Source organism: Bos indicus x Bos taurus, chromosome 14, assembly GCF_003369695.1.
Source record: "Bos indicus x Bos taurus breed Angus x Brahman F1 hybrid chromosome 14, Bos_hybrid_MaternalHap_v2.0, whole genome shotgun sequence".
Lineage (NCBI taxonomy): Eukaryota > Metazoa > Chordata > Mammalia > Artiodactyla > Bovidae > Bos > Bos indicus x Bos taurus.
The window spans coordinates 61,497,936-61,514,136 of NC_040089.1; the positions used below are offsets into that span (position 1 = coordinate 61,497,936).

General features: G+C 42.0%; 1 protein-coding gene across 2 annotated transcripts in view; it reads right to left on the bottom strand.

Moving 5' to 3' along the window:
* Positions 1 to 9,164, bottom strand: part of FZD6 (frizzled class receptor 6) — a 36,501-nt gene extending 27,337 nt beyond the window's left edge. The window contains exons 1-2 of one of the 2 annotated variants that reach the window (XM_027561395.1): positions 9,009 to 9,164; positions 7,573 to 7,879 (exon numbers count right to left, since the gene is read on the bottom strand). In XM_027561395.1, the coding sequence (XP_027417196.1) occupies positions 7,573 to 7,749 (177 nt within the window). In that variant the 5' untranslated portion in view covers positions 7,750 to 7,879; positions 9,009 to 9,164. Of the gene's footprint in view, positions 1 to 7,572; positions 7,905 to 9,008 lie in introns of both variants that reach the window. The other variant, XM_027561394.1, reaches the window with a different exon arrangement.
* Positions 9,165 to 16,201: the final 7,037 nt, after the last annotated feature.

Genomic DNA, 16,201 nt, shown 5'->3' on the forward strand with positions numbered 1-16,201 from the left:
AAACTATTTCTCCAAATGAGCTTTCCTTTGGAAATTAGACAAAATAATCTTGGCACTGCAAAATAATCCATCCACTAAAGAGTCAATTTTTAAATTTAAAAATTGTTACTTAAGGGGATTTAAGTAACAAATTTAAGCAAAATTAAGTAACAAATTTAAGTAAAATGTGTTACTTAAGTCCCCCCTACTTAGAGGAACTTCCCTGGTGGTCCAGCGGCTAACACTTGGTGCTCCCAGCGCAGGGGGTCCAAGTTTGATCCCTGGTCAGGAAACTAGATTCCACATGCCAAAACTAAGATCTGACACAGCCAAACAAACAAATAAAAAGAAATATTAAAAAGAAATAAACTTATAACTTAGAGAGTGTGGCCAAGATGATGGAGCAGGAAGACTTTGAGCTCACCTCCTCCCACAGGCACACCAAAATTACAGCTATGTACACAGAATCTACTGATGAACATGACCTGAAGACTAGCAGAAAAGATTTTCCACAACTAAAGACATAAAGAAGGAACCACAATGAGACAGGTAGGGGAGGTAGTGATACAGTACAGTCAAGATCGACTCCCCAGGCTAGGCAACCCACAAACGGAAGGATAATCACAACTGCAGAGGTTTTCCCCAAGGAGTGAGAGTCCTAGCCCTACATCAGCTCCCTAACCTGGGGGGTCTCACACTGGAGAGATGAGTGCCCAGTATGCCTAGCCTTAAAGGCTAGCCGCACTGCACACAGGAGAGCTAGAGAGATGCAAGAAAGAGACATTCCACGCTCAAAGGGCACATACAAAACTTCACAAGTGCCAGTGCAGAGGCAGTAATGTGACCGGGTAAGACCACCTTGCTGATCTTAGAGAGCCTCGCAGAGAGGCAGAAGGCAAGGGACGCCTCCTGGGGAAACAGACACTGGCGGCTCCCATTTGGGAAGCTCATTCTACCATGAGGACAATGGTGCTGGCAAGTGCCATTTTTGAGTCTTCCCTCTAGCCTCTTAGTGGTGGGAGGGTCCACTACCACTGGTGGCCACCAAACAAGGCAGGGATGTGGCAGCCAGTAGGGCCAGGGACCAGACCCGCCTACCAGGGTGCCCACAGCAGTCAGCCCTGTCCCATCAGGAGGACCCACACAGTGGACACCCTCAGAGCATATGGCCCTGGTGACCAGAGAGGAGTGTTCTGCCAGGCCCCATGCGATGTCTCTTACATAAGACCAGTTCTCCAAGACTGGGAAACATAACTGACCTACTTAATACATAGAAATAAACACAAGGAATTTGGCAAAATGAAGAGACAGAGGAATATGATCCAAATGAAGAAATAAGACAAAACCTCATAAGAACTAAGTACAGTGGAAATACGCGATCTACCAGATAAAGAGTTCAAGATAATGACCACAAGATGCTCAAATGAATTCAGAAGAATGGATAAATACAGTGAGGAATTTAATAGAGCTTAAACAAACTACCACACAATTGCACTCATTTCACATGCTAGTAAAGTAATGCTCAAAATTCTCCAAGCCAGGCTTCAGTAATATGTGAACCGTGAACTTCCAGATGTTCAAGATGGATTTAGAAAAGGCAGAGGAACCAGAGATCAAATTGCCAACATCCACTGGATCATCGAAAAAGCAAAAGAGTTCCAGAAAAACATCTATTTCTGCTTTATTGACTATGCCAAAGCCTTTGACTGTGTGGATCACAATAAACTGTGGAAAATTCTGAAAGAGATGGGAATACCAGACCACCTGACCTGCCTTCTGAGAAATCTGTATGCAGGTCAGGAAGCAACAGTTAGAACTGGACATGGAAGAACAGACTGGTTCCAAATAGGAAAAGGAATCCGTCAAGGCTGTATATTATCACCCTGCTTATTTAACTTCTATGCAGAGTATATCATGAGAAACACTGGGCTGGAAGAAGCACAAGCTGGAATCAAGATTGCCAGGAGAAATATCAATAACCTCAGATATGCAGATGACACCACCCTTATGGCAGAAAGTGAAGAGGAACTCAAAAGCCTCTTGATGAAAGTGAGAGAGTGAAAAAGTTGGCTTAAAGCTCAACATTCAGAAAACGAAGATCATGGCATCTAGTCCCATCACTTCATGGGAAATAGATGGGGAAACAGTGGAAACAGTGTCAGACTTTATTTTTCTGGGCTCCAAAATCACTGCAGATGGTGACTGCAGCCATGAAATTAAAAGACGCTTACTCCTTGGAAGGAAAGTTATGACCAACCTAGACAGCATATTCAAAAGCAGAGATATTACTTTGCCAACAAAGGTCCATCTAGTCAAGGCTATGGTTTTTCCAGTAGTCATGTATGGATGGGAGAGTTGGACTGTGAAGAAAGCTGAGCACTGAAGAATTGATGCTTTTGAACTGTGGTGTTGGACAAGACCCTTGAGAGTCCCTTGGACTTGCAAGGAGATCCAACCAGTCCATTCTAGAGGAGATCAGCCCTGGGTGTTCTTTGGAAGAAATGATGCTGAAGCTGAAACTCCAATACTTTTGCCACCTCATGCGAAGAGTTGACTTATTGGAAAAAACTCTGATGCTGGGAGGGATTGGGGGCAGAAGGAGAAGGGGACGACAGGATGAGATGGCTGGATGGCATCACCAACTCGATGGATGCGAGTTTGAGTGAACTCTGGGAGTTGGTGATGGACAGGGAGGCCTGGCGTGCTGCGATTCATGGGGTCCCAAAGACTTGGACAGGACTGAGCGACTGAACTGAACTGAAAATTATAAAGAAGAATTAAACAGAACTGAAGAATATAAGAACTGAGAGAAAAAAATATACTCCAAGGAATAAACAGTAGATCAGATAATACAGAGGGCCAGATCAGTGAACTGGAATACAGAGTAGTAAAAATCTCCCAAGCTGAATTGAAAAAAAGGAAAAAGAATTTTTAAAAATGAGGATAGTTTAAGAGACCTCTGGGATAGCATCAAGTGTACTAACATTTGCGTTATAAGGGTACCAGAAGAAGGAAAGACATAAAGGGGCAGAGACTTTACTGGAAGAAAACTTATAACTTGAAAGACTATAATTCACATTCAGGTACACCTTGAACAAACATCAATGAATGAATACATAACAAATATACAAACTAGAGTAATAAAAATATAATATCTACAAGCTGCATTCTCAAGGAAAGGTGATAATCACAACTCAACAGTCTTCCCATGGTCTAAAAGAACCACATCCCTTTGTGGAAGGCTCTCCTGAAATCATAACTAATATCCTAGACTGTGGAATGTCAAGGAATGGCCCTAGGAACCTTGTGCCTATCAGCAGAGACTCCTAGGAGAAATATTGTCCCTTGTTTCCATACAGGTCTAACTTGATTCTGCAGACTCAGAAGTGGTCAAGGCGCTCTTTCTTTTAATGCAGAACAATGTCAGGAAGGAAGGTAAGTTTATATCTTTGTTTAAAATGCAACAGTGGCCATTATACACACAACTGATCTGGAATACTTTTCCATATCTATTTCACTTTAAATGACTCAATACATGACTTTCAGAATAGTTACACTTATTTTCAGAAAGTCTTCCCTAAAAAAATACAGAGGTTAGTCATATTAAACATTTTCTTTTGCATGGGATAGAAGCGGGGTCCATTAGACTCATTAAAAAGCAGATGAGTATGTTTAAAAACCAGTGCCCAATAGAAGCTGACTCTTTTCTTAAAAGTTTGTTTATACAGTTTTTCTCCATCCCCTTATTTCTAATTGAATAGAGACATTTGAATAGTGCGTATTAACAGGTGAAAGGAAAGGGTTTTTTGGGCTCACTTCCCTTTAGACCTTTCAAACGTGGAACCACCACGTGCTGTTCCAAACACAATACTTGACTTAGCTTTTGCCTAGGCCTTAACGTAGGCAATTCAAAAGAAAAACACAATATTCCGGTTTCCATTTTCCCTACATCAGTCTCAGCTCTTTTTGGATGAAATTAGTCTCTCAAGGGACATCAACCTCACAATTTGAGAAACAATGCTCTAGATATGAAACAAAAAGCAACACAATGGAAAACCAGCAACCATTTGTTTTTACACTTGGAGAGTTACACTGTACAACATCCTTTTCATGATAAAGCCAAGTAACTACTCAGAATTGTAAATTAACTCTTTGTAATACAAATCACTTCAGCCTCAGACAATAAAATAAGGGGAAAAAAATCAAAGTCCTTTATTTCAGGTAATCTCTGAAACAGAACTAAAGGACCAGGATATTTTGGTCAGATCCTTTGGTTTGTGATAAATTTGACTTAAAAAATTTTATCTGGAAAGTAAATAACATATAGCACATATGCTGCTGCTGCTAAGTCGCTTCAGTCGTGTCCGACTCTGTGCGACCCCATAGATGGCAGCCCACCAGGCTCCCCCGTCCCTGGGATTCTCCAGGCAAGAACATAGAGTACTTTAACTGAGACCTGAAAAGACTGAGCAGATGAAGAAGGGTAGGTATTGAGGCAGTGGATACAATATATGCAAAGGTATAGAAGTGAGAGGGGATAATATGAATCTGAGTTCTACAAACAGGTCAGTTTGACTGAAGCAGAGTGTATAATGTGGCAAGGGGCAAGACGGGAAGCTGGACAGGAAGGCAGGGTCACATACAAAGAACGTTGGGTGCCATGCTGGTCAGGTCTGTATTTTTCTGGCTTTAGGGAAATAAAGAATTTTAACCCCAGAGAGGACTGCACATATTTGCATATCAGTAAAATCGCTCTGGCACCACCACAGGGGACAGACTGAAGCCATAAGATTTTATTTTCGATCTAAAAATTCTGACAAGACTTTGTACCCAAGACATGGATGAGAAAGAGAAAGGTAACACTGATTAGAGGTTAAAAAAAAATCTCCCAGCTTAATTTTTATTGAAGTTTATAAAGAAGCAGCAAAGACTGAAATTAACACATGACATTCTAATCTTAGGAAGTATTTTGTTGTTGTTGTTATCTAATAAGGTCAAGGGTAAAAAAAAAATACATAAAATAGTTTAAAAATGACACTATGGTCCATGGTGACAGAGAAGACTGCATCAGACCATAGTGCTCAAATCACAAGCAAGTCACAACTTCTTGGGGCTTCAGTTTTTCACCTATATAATGACAGGTTCAAAGTTTCCTAACCTGGGCTATAAACAAAAGTATATTTCAATATAATTGGTTTCCTTTGTAATCCTACTCATTTTATTTAGAATTCTGAGAATGCATCAATGGCACAAAAGAGGATAAGAAACTCTGCGTGATATTTAAGTCACTTGCGTGCATGCTAAGTTGCTTCAGTTGTGTCCAACTCTGTGACCCTACGGTGGCTACGTAGCCCGCCAGGCTCCTCTGTCTATGCGGATTCTCCAGGCAAGAATACTGGAGTGGGTAGCCATTCCCTCCTCCAGCGAAGCTAGAGCTGAAGCTCCAACACTTTGGCCGCCTGATGTGAAGAGCCGACTCATTGGAAAAGACCGTGATGCTGGGAAAGACTGAAGGTGGGAGGAGAAGGGGATGACAGAGGATGAGGTGATCGGATGAATTCACGGACTCAATGGACATGAGTTTGAGCAAGCTCCAGGAGATAGCAGACTACAGGGAAGTCTGGCATGCTGCAGTCTATGGGGTTGCAAAGAGTCGGACAGAACTTAGCGACTGAACAAGAACAACAAAGACTGACTTAGGTTGATATTATTTTGCCTTTCCATTTCCCTTTCTTCTTTTGTAGACTTAGGTTAATGCTGATATTAAATGACTGCTTGGTATCTTTCTTTTACATCCTTAAACCAACTGAAAAGTGACTTATGGAATAAAACTCAATAGTAAGGGGTAGGAGAAAGTTTAGTGCATGAGGAAGATTATATAATGAAGAAATTAGTAGTGTCAGCAATCAAGTAAAGGAGGACATTTCTTGGGTATGTCCACACACAAAACTACCTGGGAAAGAAGCTAGGTAAATAAAAAAATAACTCTTTCAGGGGGTCAAAAACAATTGGTTTTAAAAAGACATGCATGAAACAAAACCTCATTCTTATCATCTTAAAACTACAGTATCTAATAGCAGGGAGGCATCTCTCTCTCTATTCATAATGGTACTTCTCTATGATAAGGAACTCTAAAGAATCTGAATTTTAAGGTCAATGTCAGCATTCTAACTCCAAATGTATTAGCTATTACACAAAAAAGGAAACCAGATTAAAAAAAATTTTTAAGAACGCTATAAGAAATGAGTTATAAAACACATATTAGAGAAAATGTGAATGAATGTTATAATTATTCCTTGAAGTTACTCACACTACTTGATTTGATCAGATTAAACAATCAAAATGGTTCTGATTAGCCAATGGAAATCTCACCACATCATCTGTTCAGTGCTCAAAATGACAACTTTGCACTGGCTTGGAAATCTACTGAAAGATTACAGTAATACACTGATAATTTGCCATATCTTTTAAAAGTACTTCTACTCAGTAATCAAAAGCCCTCCTATTTCAGACACGAGTCTACAATGAGGTAGCTGGACAACTATTCCACTAAACAACAAGGGAAGACTGCAAAATCAAGCCTAGTCCGTTTTTAAAGCTGTGTCTATATTAAAATTGCCGGGGTTTCAACTCTTAGAAACAATCTGAGGAAATAAGTCTTTACCTTTCTCAGCCTTTCTGGAGAAAATCTACAAAAAAATTTGTCATCTTACCTTCACAAAATTTATCATCCTAATAGATCTGTAGGAGAGGACAGGCTCCTGTCTCTACAGGTAACTCTTTCTTCCCACACCTCCCTAGCCATCTGCATATCTCTAAAGCAGACGCAGGCAACTGAGGCACCTGGGGCAATCTTTACTGTCACTCTGCTCCTCCCCTGCTGTGAGGTTTCTTTTAAGGTCGGGCAGATCTCAGGGAGAAGGAAAAGGCAACCCACCCAGTACTCTTGCCTAGGAAATTCCATGGATGGAGGAGCCTGGTGGGCTACAGTCCATGGGGTTGCAAAGAATCGGACACGACTGAGAGACTTCACTTTCTTTCTTTCTTTTTACAAAGACTACTTAAGCACTATACTTAAAAAAGACACTTCTTAGCAAAACACTATCTACAGCCCCCAAATCCCCAAAATCTTCTAGTCACTGATTTGCTTCAGACAAACAGGCCCAAGTGAACATAACAACTACTCATGAAAATATATGTAGTCCAAGCACTTTAGTCCAGGCAATAGAAGATTATATGTTCACGGAATTAGTAAAAATTCAGAATTCACATTTTTTACCATGAGGAATTACCAAATTGACTCAGGAGAGCAAAATATCTGCCAGGTGCACGATATTTCAAAATCATTCACAACTATAATTCATAGAGAATGAACCCTATCTTAGGCAAATCCACTAAACAAAGCCACAAATGTACACAAAATATAAGCCAGTAGGGAGATTTAATTTTCAAAGGCATTTATTCAAAGTAGGACTTATTTACAACTTGAAGAAATCCCTTACTGTTATCTTTTTCAAAAAAAGGTTGCATTTATAGCTTATTCCAGAACAGAGCATAAACTATTCTTCCATAAAGATATGAAGAACTACTCACCTCCATTTCTACAGCAGCAATACTCTGGTCATAATGACCCATCAGATTAGGGAAAAATGTCATGTTGTAGGCCATTTTCATACATCTGGGAACAGTAATTGGTTCACAGGTGAAAAGACTGTGCCCTCTTACCAGGGGTAGAAAAATACATGTCCACAAAAATGTAAATGTTTCCATTCTCTTCAAATTCCTAATTTCACAACATGGCTTGGATTAATCACTCTTCATTCTCAGATTTCCATCCAAAGATAAAAATGTTCAAATTCCTCATTTGATTATTTTACCATTTTGAAGGAAGCTCTTTTTCCTGAAAATGAGTTCTGGGTCAATTACTGTAAAAACAATCAAAAGGGTGTATCAGCAACATTTGTTATCGACTCAAATGCAAACGTCAAAGTGCAGAGTTTCATGCTAGGTAATTAACACTGGGAAAACGACGGAAAATTTCGTCCCATCAATTACTGTTCCACCTGCCTTGGCACAGAATCTGTGACTTGCGGAGGAAATCTCATCTCTAGGGACCGGATGACCGGAGGTTCGTGCTGTATGGAACACAGGGTAAAAGCGGGGCACTGGATGAGTGAGATGGAGAAAATGGTGGGGCTGGGAACAAGTTAATGAGGATTAACAGAACTGTAAAATCTAAAAGGCCCTGTCGGGTGTTTTATTACGCACAAGAAAACTGAGTTGCAGGGAAGATCTCACGAGTTCTTAAATTCTTTAAAGACTCTAAAAGGGCCAGCTTTTGTGGCACTCTTCTGGAGACTAACTTTTGTCTTTAAAAAGGCCAACCAGAGGGAGACTTCTAGGATTCCTACTGCGGAGGAGCGAAACGAGTGTTCAAAAGGCTGGGGAGGGGGAGGGGAGTAGCGATCTCACAGAAAAGAAAAATGAGCAAAGCTGTCCCGGGAGGCCGACGGAGTTTCGGTGGGAGGGAAGCTGTGGGCACTGAGCCACGAATCGTCGCACCCGTCACCCCATCCCCCCAACACACACACACACACACAAAAACATGTACGTCCCGGCTTCCAGCGCCGGGCAGGGCAACTCACCCCCTCACCCCATCCCCCCAAAACACACACACAGAGCCACGAATCGTCGCACCCCCTCACCCCATCCCCCAACACACACACACACACACATACAGCACCGGGCAGGGCAATGCGCCCCACCCCCGGGCACCTGCCCCAGGCCCAGCGCCGTGCTCCGCGTCCCTGGCCCCGCGGGGACCAGCATCGCAGAGCCCCAGCTTCCTGGGAACCTCGGGCCGGCGCGGACCGTCCGGCCGCAGCCTTTCGCGCACCTGCGGCTCGGAGCACGCGCCCCCTACCCACCCCGCACCCCTCCAGGCCCGCCCCGCTCACCCCGCTCGCCCTGGCGCCCGCAAGCCCGCCCGCCCGCGGCCACTCGCCCAGTTGGCGTCCGAGGAACCTCACCTCGGGCGGCGGTCGAAGGCACCCGTTCCTCCCCGTCCCGGTCCAGCCCACCGTCCCCCTGCGGCCAGCGACGGCTCCAGGGAGCGTCCGGGACTCCGGCCACCACGGGAGCCGGGAGTCGCACGGCCGGGCGAGAGCTGAGCAATCCCGCGAGACAGCGCCGCCAGGTCGGACGGGCAGGTCCCGGCTCGCGGCGGCGGCGGACCTGGCTCTCCGCCCGGGCCCCACCCGCGCCGCGCCGTCCGGGTCTGGCTCTGGGCTCGCCCCACCCGGCAGGGGCGAACAGTGTTGCGGGGGCGAGGTCCAGCTGCGGGGCCTGGGGGCCCCCTCCACCTCGCCGTCTCTTCTGTGCCGTCCGCAGGGGTTCAGCCTAGAGGGTTTTTGTTTTTTCTTTTGAAGTTCTTATTGAGTCCCAGATAAAACTTCTTTTAGAAAAACCCAATTTATTTCGAATTTCAGGAGCCAAGAATTTTTAAACGGGGCCAGTTTGCTCTGTAAAGTCCATTGCCCAAGTGACCTTAGAGGGTGGGTAATTTCCTGGGTATCTGTCCTAAAAACAAAAACAAAAACAAAAACACCTGTATAATTTATTAATTCAGGGTGTCTGGTCACTAACTGGAGACACAGGTGGCAATGATTTCAGGCCTGGCAGGTCCTGTGGTTTACTGATGCAGAACCGTATTAGAAAGTTGAACTGCTCTAGAAGTCAACCCAGTTTTTAGTACCAAAAAATGGCAACCCACTCCAGTGTTCTTGCCTGGAGAATCCCAGGGGCAGGAGAGCCTGGTGGGCTGACGTCTATGGGGTCACACAGAGTCGGACACGATTGAAGTGACTTAGCAGCGGTGCCACACATCATCTCACGGTGCTTCCCTGTTCATCCCTCCTTCCCTCTTAAAGTTGGAAAATCACCAGATCTTACTGTAACCAAGTTTGGTCTTTTGCAGAATGTCATACCCTTCTTTTTGTCCAGTGGAGTCAAACAGTATGTAGCCTTTTCAGACTGGCTTCTCAGGCTCTTTCACGGAGTAATATTCCTTCATGTCTTCTTGCGTCTTGATAGCTCATTTCTTTTTGGTGATAAATAATATTGTATTGTATGGATGGACCACAGGTTATTTATCCATTCACCTACTGAAAGACATCTTGGTTGATTCCAAGTATGAGCTCTTATGAATAAAGCTGTTATAAACATTTGTGCACAGGTTTTTGTGTGGAAGTAAGTTTTCAGTTCCTTTGAGTAAATACCAAGGAACCAGCTTGTGTGGTAAGAGTATATTTAGTTTTATGTGTTTTTAAAAAGTGCCAAACTGTCTTCCAAAGTGGCTCTACCACTTTACATTCACACCAGCAGTGCTTGAGAGTTCCTGCTTTTTCACGACTTGCCAACATTTGCTATTGTTAGTGTTCTGGATTTTGGCTGTTCTGATAGGTATTTAGTGATAGCTCTGTTTTAATCCCAGGGACGGCAGAGCCTGGTGGGCTGCCGTCTCTGGGGTCGCACAGAGTCGGACACGATTGAAGCGACTTAGCAGCAGCAGCAGCTGTTTTAATTTGCATTTCCCTGATGAAATTTGATGTGAGCATTTTTTCATGTGCTTTTTTGTCATTTGAATATCTTCTTTGATGAGGTGTTTATTAAGGTCTTTGGCCTATTTTTTAATTGGGTTGTTTGTTTTCTTATGGTTGAATTTAAAGAGTCCTGTGTATATTTTGGATATCAGTTCTTTATCAGTTATATCTTTTGCAAATATTTTCTCCATGTCTGTGATTTAACGTCTAATTCTCTAGACCTCATCTTTCATAGAGCAGAAGTTAATTGATTTTAATGAAGTACAGTTTATTAATTATTTCTTTCATGGATTGTGCCTTTGGTGTTGTATCTAAAAAGTTGTCACCAAACCCAAGGACGTCTAGATTTTCTCATATGTTATCTTCTAGGAGTTTTATAGTTTTGTGTTTAAATTTAGGTCTGTGATTCATTTTTAGTTAATTTTTGTGAGAGCTGTAAGATTTGTGACGTTGATTTCTTTTTTCTGCATGTGCACATCTAGTTGTTCCAGCACTGTTTGTTGAAAAGATGGTCTTTTCAACTTTGTCAGGGATGAGTTGATTTTCTTTATATGGGTCTGTTTCTGGGCCCTCTGTCCTGTTCCACTGATGCATTTGTCTATTCTTTCACCAATGCCGCACTACGTTGGTTACTGTAGCTTCGTAGTGAGTCCAAGTTGGTAGTACCTGCTTCCAACTTTGTTCTTCCTCAATATTGTGTTGGCTATTCCGGGTCTTTTTCTTCTCTGTATAAACTTTAGAATCATTTTGTCAATATCCACAAAATAATTTGTTGGGATTTTGATTGGGATTTCATTGAATCTCAATAGATTTGGGAACGAAGATCATGGCATCTGGTCCCATCACTTCATGGCAAATAGATGGGCAAACAGTGGAAACAATGGCTGACTTTATTTTGGGGGGCTCCAAAATCACTTCAGATGGTGACTGCAGCCATGAAATGACCAACCTAGACAGCATATTAAAAAACAGAGACATTACTTTGCCAACAAAGGTCCATCTAGTCAAGGCTATGGTTTTTCCAGTAGTCATGTATGGATGTGAGAGTTGGACTATAAAGAAAGCTGAGTGCCGAAGATTTGATGCTTTTGAACTGTGGTGTTGGAGAGAGCTCTTGAGAGTCCCTTGGACTGCAAGGACATCCAACCAGTCCATCCTAAAGGAGACAGTTCTGAATATTCATTGGAAGGACTGATACTGAAGCTGAAACTCCAATATTTTGGCCACCTGATGCAAAGAGCTGACTCATTGGAAAAGACCCTGATGCTGGGAAAAATTGAAGGCGGGCGGAGAAGGGGACGACAGAAGATGAGATGGTTGGATGGCATCACTGACTCAATGGGCATGAGTTTGAGTAAACTCTGGGAGTTGGTGATGGACAGGGAGGCCTGGCGTGCTGCAGTCCATGGGGTTGTAAAGAGTCAGACACGACTGAGCAACTGAACTGAACAGAACTGAGATTTGGGAAGCACTAGTTGGAGAGTGCTAACATCTTTGCAATATTGAGTCTTCCTATCCTTGATCATCAGGTATCTTTATTTCTTTTTTGATTTCTTTCATCACAGCGTTGTGGTTTTCCTCGTTACAATCTTATTTACACTTTGTTAGGTTTATGCTCAAACATTTCATTTTTAGATATGCTATTGTAAATGGTATTGGAATTGTTTGCTTTTAATTGGTATTGTACTTTTTATTTCAAATTCACTTGTTCATTGCTGGTACATAGGAAGGGAATGGGATCTATGTTAACCTTGTATCCTGCAACCTTACCTGTAACCTTAGTTACAGGTGTTTTTAATAGATCTTTCCAGATTTTCTACATAGACAATCATGGCATGTGTAAACAGAAACAGTTTCATTTCTTCCCATCCAATCTGTATACCTTTTACTTTTTTTTTTTTTTGTCTCATTGCCTTAGCTGGGACTTCCACTACAATGTTGATAAGGAATAGTGAGAAGGAACATTCTTCCCTGGTCCCTGATGGTAGCAGGAAAGCTTCTAGCATTTAATATTATGTTAGCTATAGGTTCTTTAGTAGAACTTTTATCTTAAATGGGTGGTAGATTTCATCAAGTGCTTTTTCTGCATATATTGATAGGATTACATGATTTTTCTTCTTTACCATGTTGATGTGATGGATTGCATGAATTTTCAAATGTTGAATTAGTCTTGCATACCTGAGATAAATCTGAAGTCTGCTCTGCTGAAATGAATATAGCTACTGTAGCTTTCCTTTTTGGAGAAGGCAATGGCACCCACTCCAGTACTCTTGCCTGGAAAATCCCATGGATGGAGGAGCCTGGTAGGCTGCAGTCCATGGGGTCGTGAAGAGTCGCACACGACTGAGCGACTTCACTTTCAGTTTTCACTTTCATGCATTGGAGAAGGAAATGGCAACCCACTCCAGTGTTCTTGCCTGGAGAATCCCAGGGACGGGGTAGCCTGGTGGGCTGCCGTCTATGGGGTCGCACAGAGTCGGACACGACTGAAGCAACTTAGCAGCAGCAGCAGCTTTCTTTTTATTTATTTACTTCTTTTTGGCTGTGCTGGGTCTTTGTAGCTGCAAGGGCTTTTCTCGTTGCGGCGAGCGGGGGCTACTCTCTACTTGTGGTGCGTGGGCTTCTCATTGTGGGGGCTTCTCTCGTTGCAGAGCATGGGCTCTAGAGCAGGTGGGCTTCAGTAGGCTCAGTAGTTGCGGCTCCCGGGTTCTAGAGCACAGGCTCAACAGCTGTGGTGCACCAGCTTAGTTGCTCCTCGGCCTGTGGGATCTTCCCAGACCAGGGATCAAAACTATGTCTCCTGCATTGGCAGGTGGATTCTTTACCACTGAGACACAGGGGAGCCCTAGCTTTCTTTTGATTGGTATTAGTATGGCATATCTTTCTCCATTCCTTTACTTTTAACCTATATGTGTCTTTATTTTTCAACTGGATTTCTTATGGACAACACATTGCTGAGGCTTGTGTTTTGATCCATTCTCATAACCTCTGCCTTTTAATTAGTATATTTCTACCATTGATGTTTAAAGTGATTATTGGTATGGTTGGATTAATATCTGACATTTGATGCTGTCTTCTATTCATTGACCTTGGTCTTGTTGTTATTTCTGCCTTTCACTTTTTTCCTGCCTTCTGTAGTTTTAATTGAGCATTTTGTATAATTCCATTTTCTCTTCTTAGCATATAAATTATTACTTCTTTTCCTACTATTTTTTTAATGGTTGCCCTGGAGTTTGCAATATATATTTACAACTCATTCAAGTCCACTTTCAAATAACACTGTACTGCTTCAGGAGTTGTACAAGTGCCTTATAATAACAAAGTATTCTTAATTCCTTTCTCCCACCCTTTATATCATTGCTATCACTCATTTCACTTACACATAAGCTATAATCATTGAATGAGTAGTTGCTATTACTGTTTTGAACAAACTATTATCTCTTAGATCAACTAAGAATAAGAAAAATAAAGGTTTTAGTTTGCCTTCACTTATTCTTTCTCTGGAGAAGGCAATGGCACCCCACTCCAGTACTCTTGCCTGGAAAATCCCATGGACGGAGGAGCCTGGTAGGCTGCAGTCCATGGGGTCGCCAAGAGTCAGACATGACTGAGCAACTTCACTTTCACTTTTCACTTTCATGCATTGGAGAAGGAAATGGCAACCCACTCCAGTGTTCTTGCCTGGAGAATCCCAGGGATTGGGGAGCCTGGTGGGCTGCCGTCTATGGGGTCGCACAGAGTCGGGCACGACTGAAGGGACTTAGCAGCATTCTTTCTCTAATGCTTTTCCTTCCTTTGTTAGATCTGGTTTCTGACCGATATAATTTTCCTTTTATCTGAAGAACTTATTTTAACATTTCTTACAAGGCAACAAATTCCCTCAGTGTTTGGCTGAAAAAGTCTTTATTTTTCCTTAGCTTTTGAAGGATGATTTTGCAGGATACAGAATTCTAGGTTGGTGGGTTTTCTTTTTTCTCTTAACACTAAATATTTCATTTCAGTCTTTTTTTGCTGGCATGAATTCTGAGAAGTAAAATTTAATTCTTATTTTTGCTCCTCCATAAGTATGATTTTCCCCCCACTCTGGCTTCAAGATTTTTTCTTTATTTTTAATTTTCTGCAATTTGCATTTTCCATGCCTAGGTGTAATGTTTTGTTTTCTGCATTTATCCTGCTTGGTATTCTCTGAGCTTCCTGTCTCTGTGGTTTGGTGTCTGACATTAAAATGGGAGGAGTTTCTCAGTCATTATTTCTTCAAATATTTCTTCTGTTCCTTTTTCTCTTTCTTCTCCTCTGGTATTTCAAAATATACTTTTGTAGCTGTTCCAGAGTCCCTAGACATTCTATTCAATTTTTTTCTCAATCTTTTGTCTGTCTTTGCTTTTCAGTTTTAGAAGTTTGTATTGATATATCCTCAAGCTCAGAGGTTCTTTCCTCAACTGTGTCCAGCCTACTAAAGAGCCCATTTCTGTTACACTGTTATGTCTATTTTTTTAATCTCTAGCATGTTTTTGTGATTCTTTCTTAGGGTTTCCATTTATCTGCTTACATCATCCATCTGTTCTTGCATGTTGTCTATTTTTTTCATTTAGAGCCCTTAGCATATTAATCATAGTTATTTTAAATTTCTAGTCTGATAATTCCAACATTCCTGCCATATCTAAGTCTGATTCTGTTGCTTGCTCTGTTTCTTCGTATTGTGGGTTTTGTTTTGTTTTTTTTGTTTTTTTTTTTGCTTTATGGTATGCCATAAAACTTTTTGTTAAAAGCCAGACATTATGTACTGGGTGAAAGGAACTTAGGTAAGCAAAGCTTTAGTGCTGTGATGTTAAGGTGGTGGTGGTAGGGGAAGCATCCTATAGATGTATGATTAGGTCTCAGCCTTTAGTGTGCCTGTGATCTTGATCTATGAATTTCTCAGTTAATACTCCCATTAGGTGGGATAGTATGGCTAGAGTGGGCTGCCATGGAGTGTTTCTCTCTTCCCAGATCAGTTACAACCTTCACGGAGATCCAGTGTTTGCAGCATACCACACTTCTGGGAGTTTTATATTCTGAAGCTCTGCCAGATTCTCACAGTGAATATTAGAGAAAAAAAAAAAACGCTCACATTTCTGGCAGGGTGGAAAGAAAAGGTAAGATTTTGAAACATGCTAGAGAATTCTGTTCTTAACAGTTGAAAACTTAAGTTAGGCTCTGATGAAGCCATGAAATTAAAAGATGCTTGCTCCTTGGAAGAAAAGCTATGACCAACCTAGACAGCATATTAAAAACCAGAGATATGACTTTACCAACAAAGGTCCTTCTAGTCAAAGCTATGGTTTTTCCAGTAGTTATGTATGGATGTGAGAGTTGGACTCTAAAGAAAGCTGAGGACCAAAGAATTGATGCTTTTGAACTGTGGTGTTGGAGAAGACTCTTTAGAGGCCCTTGGACTGCAAGGTAATCCAACCAGTTCCTCCTAAAGGAAATCCATCCTGAATATTCATTGGAAGGACTGATGCTGAAGCTGAAACTCCAATACTTTGGTCACCTAATGCAAAGAACCGATTCATTGGAAAAGACCCTGATGCTGGGCAGGATGGAAGGCGGGAGGAGAAGGGGATGACAGAAGATGAGAT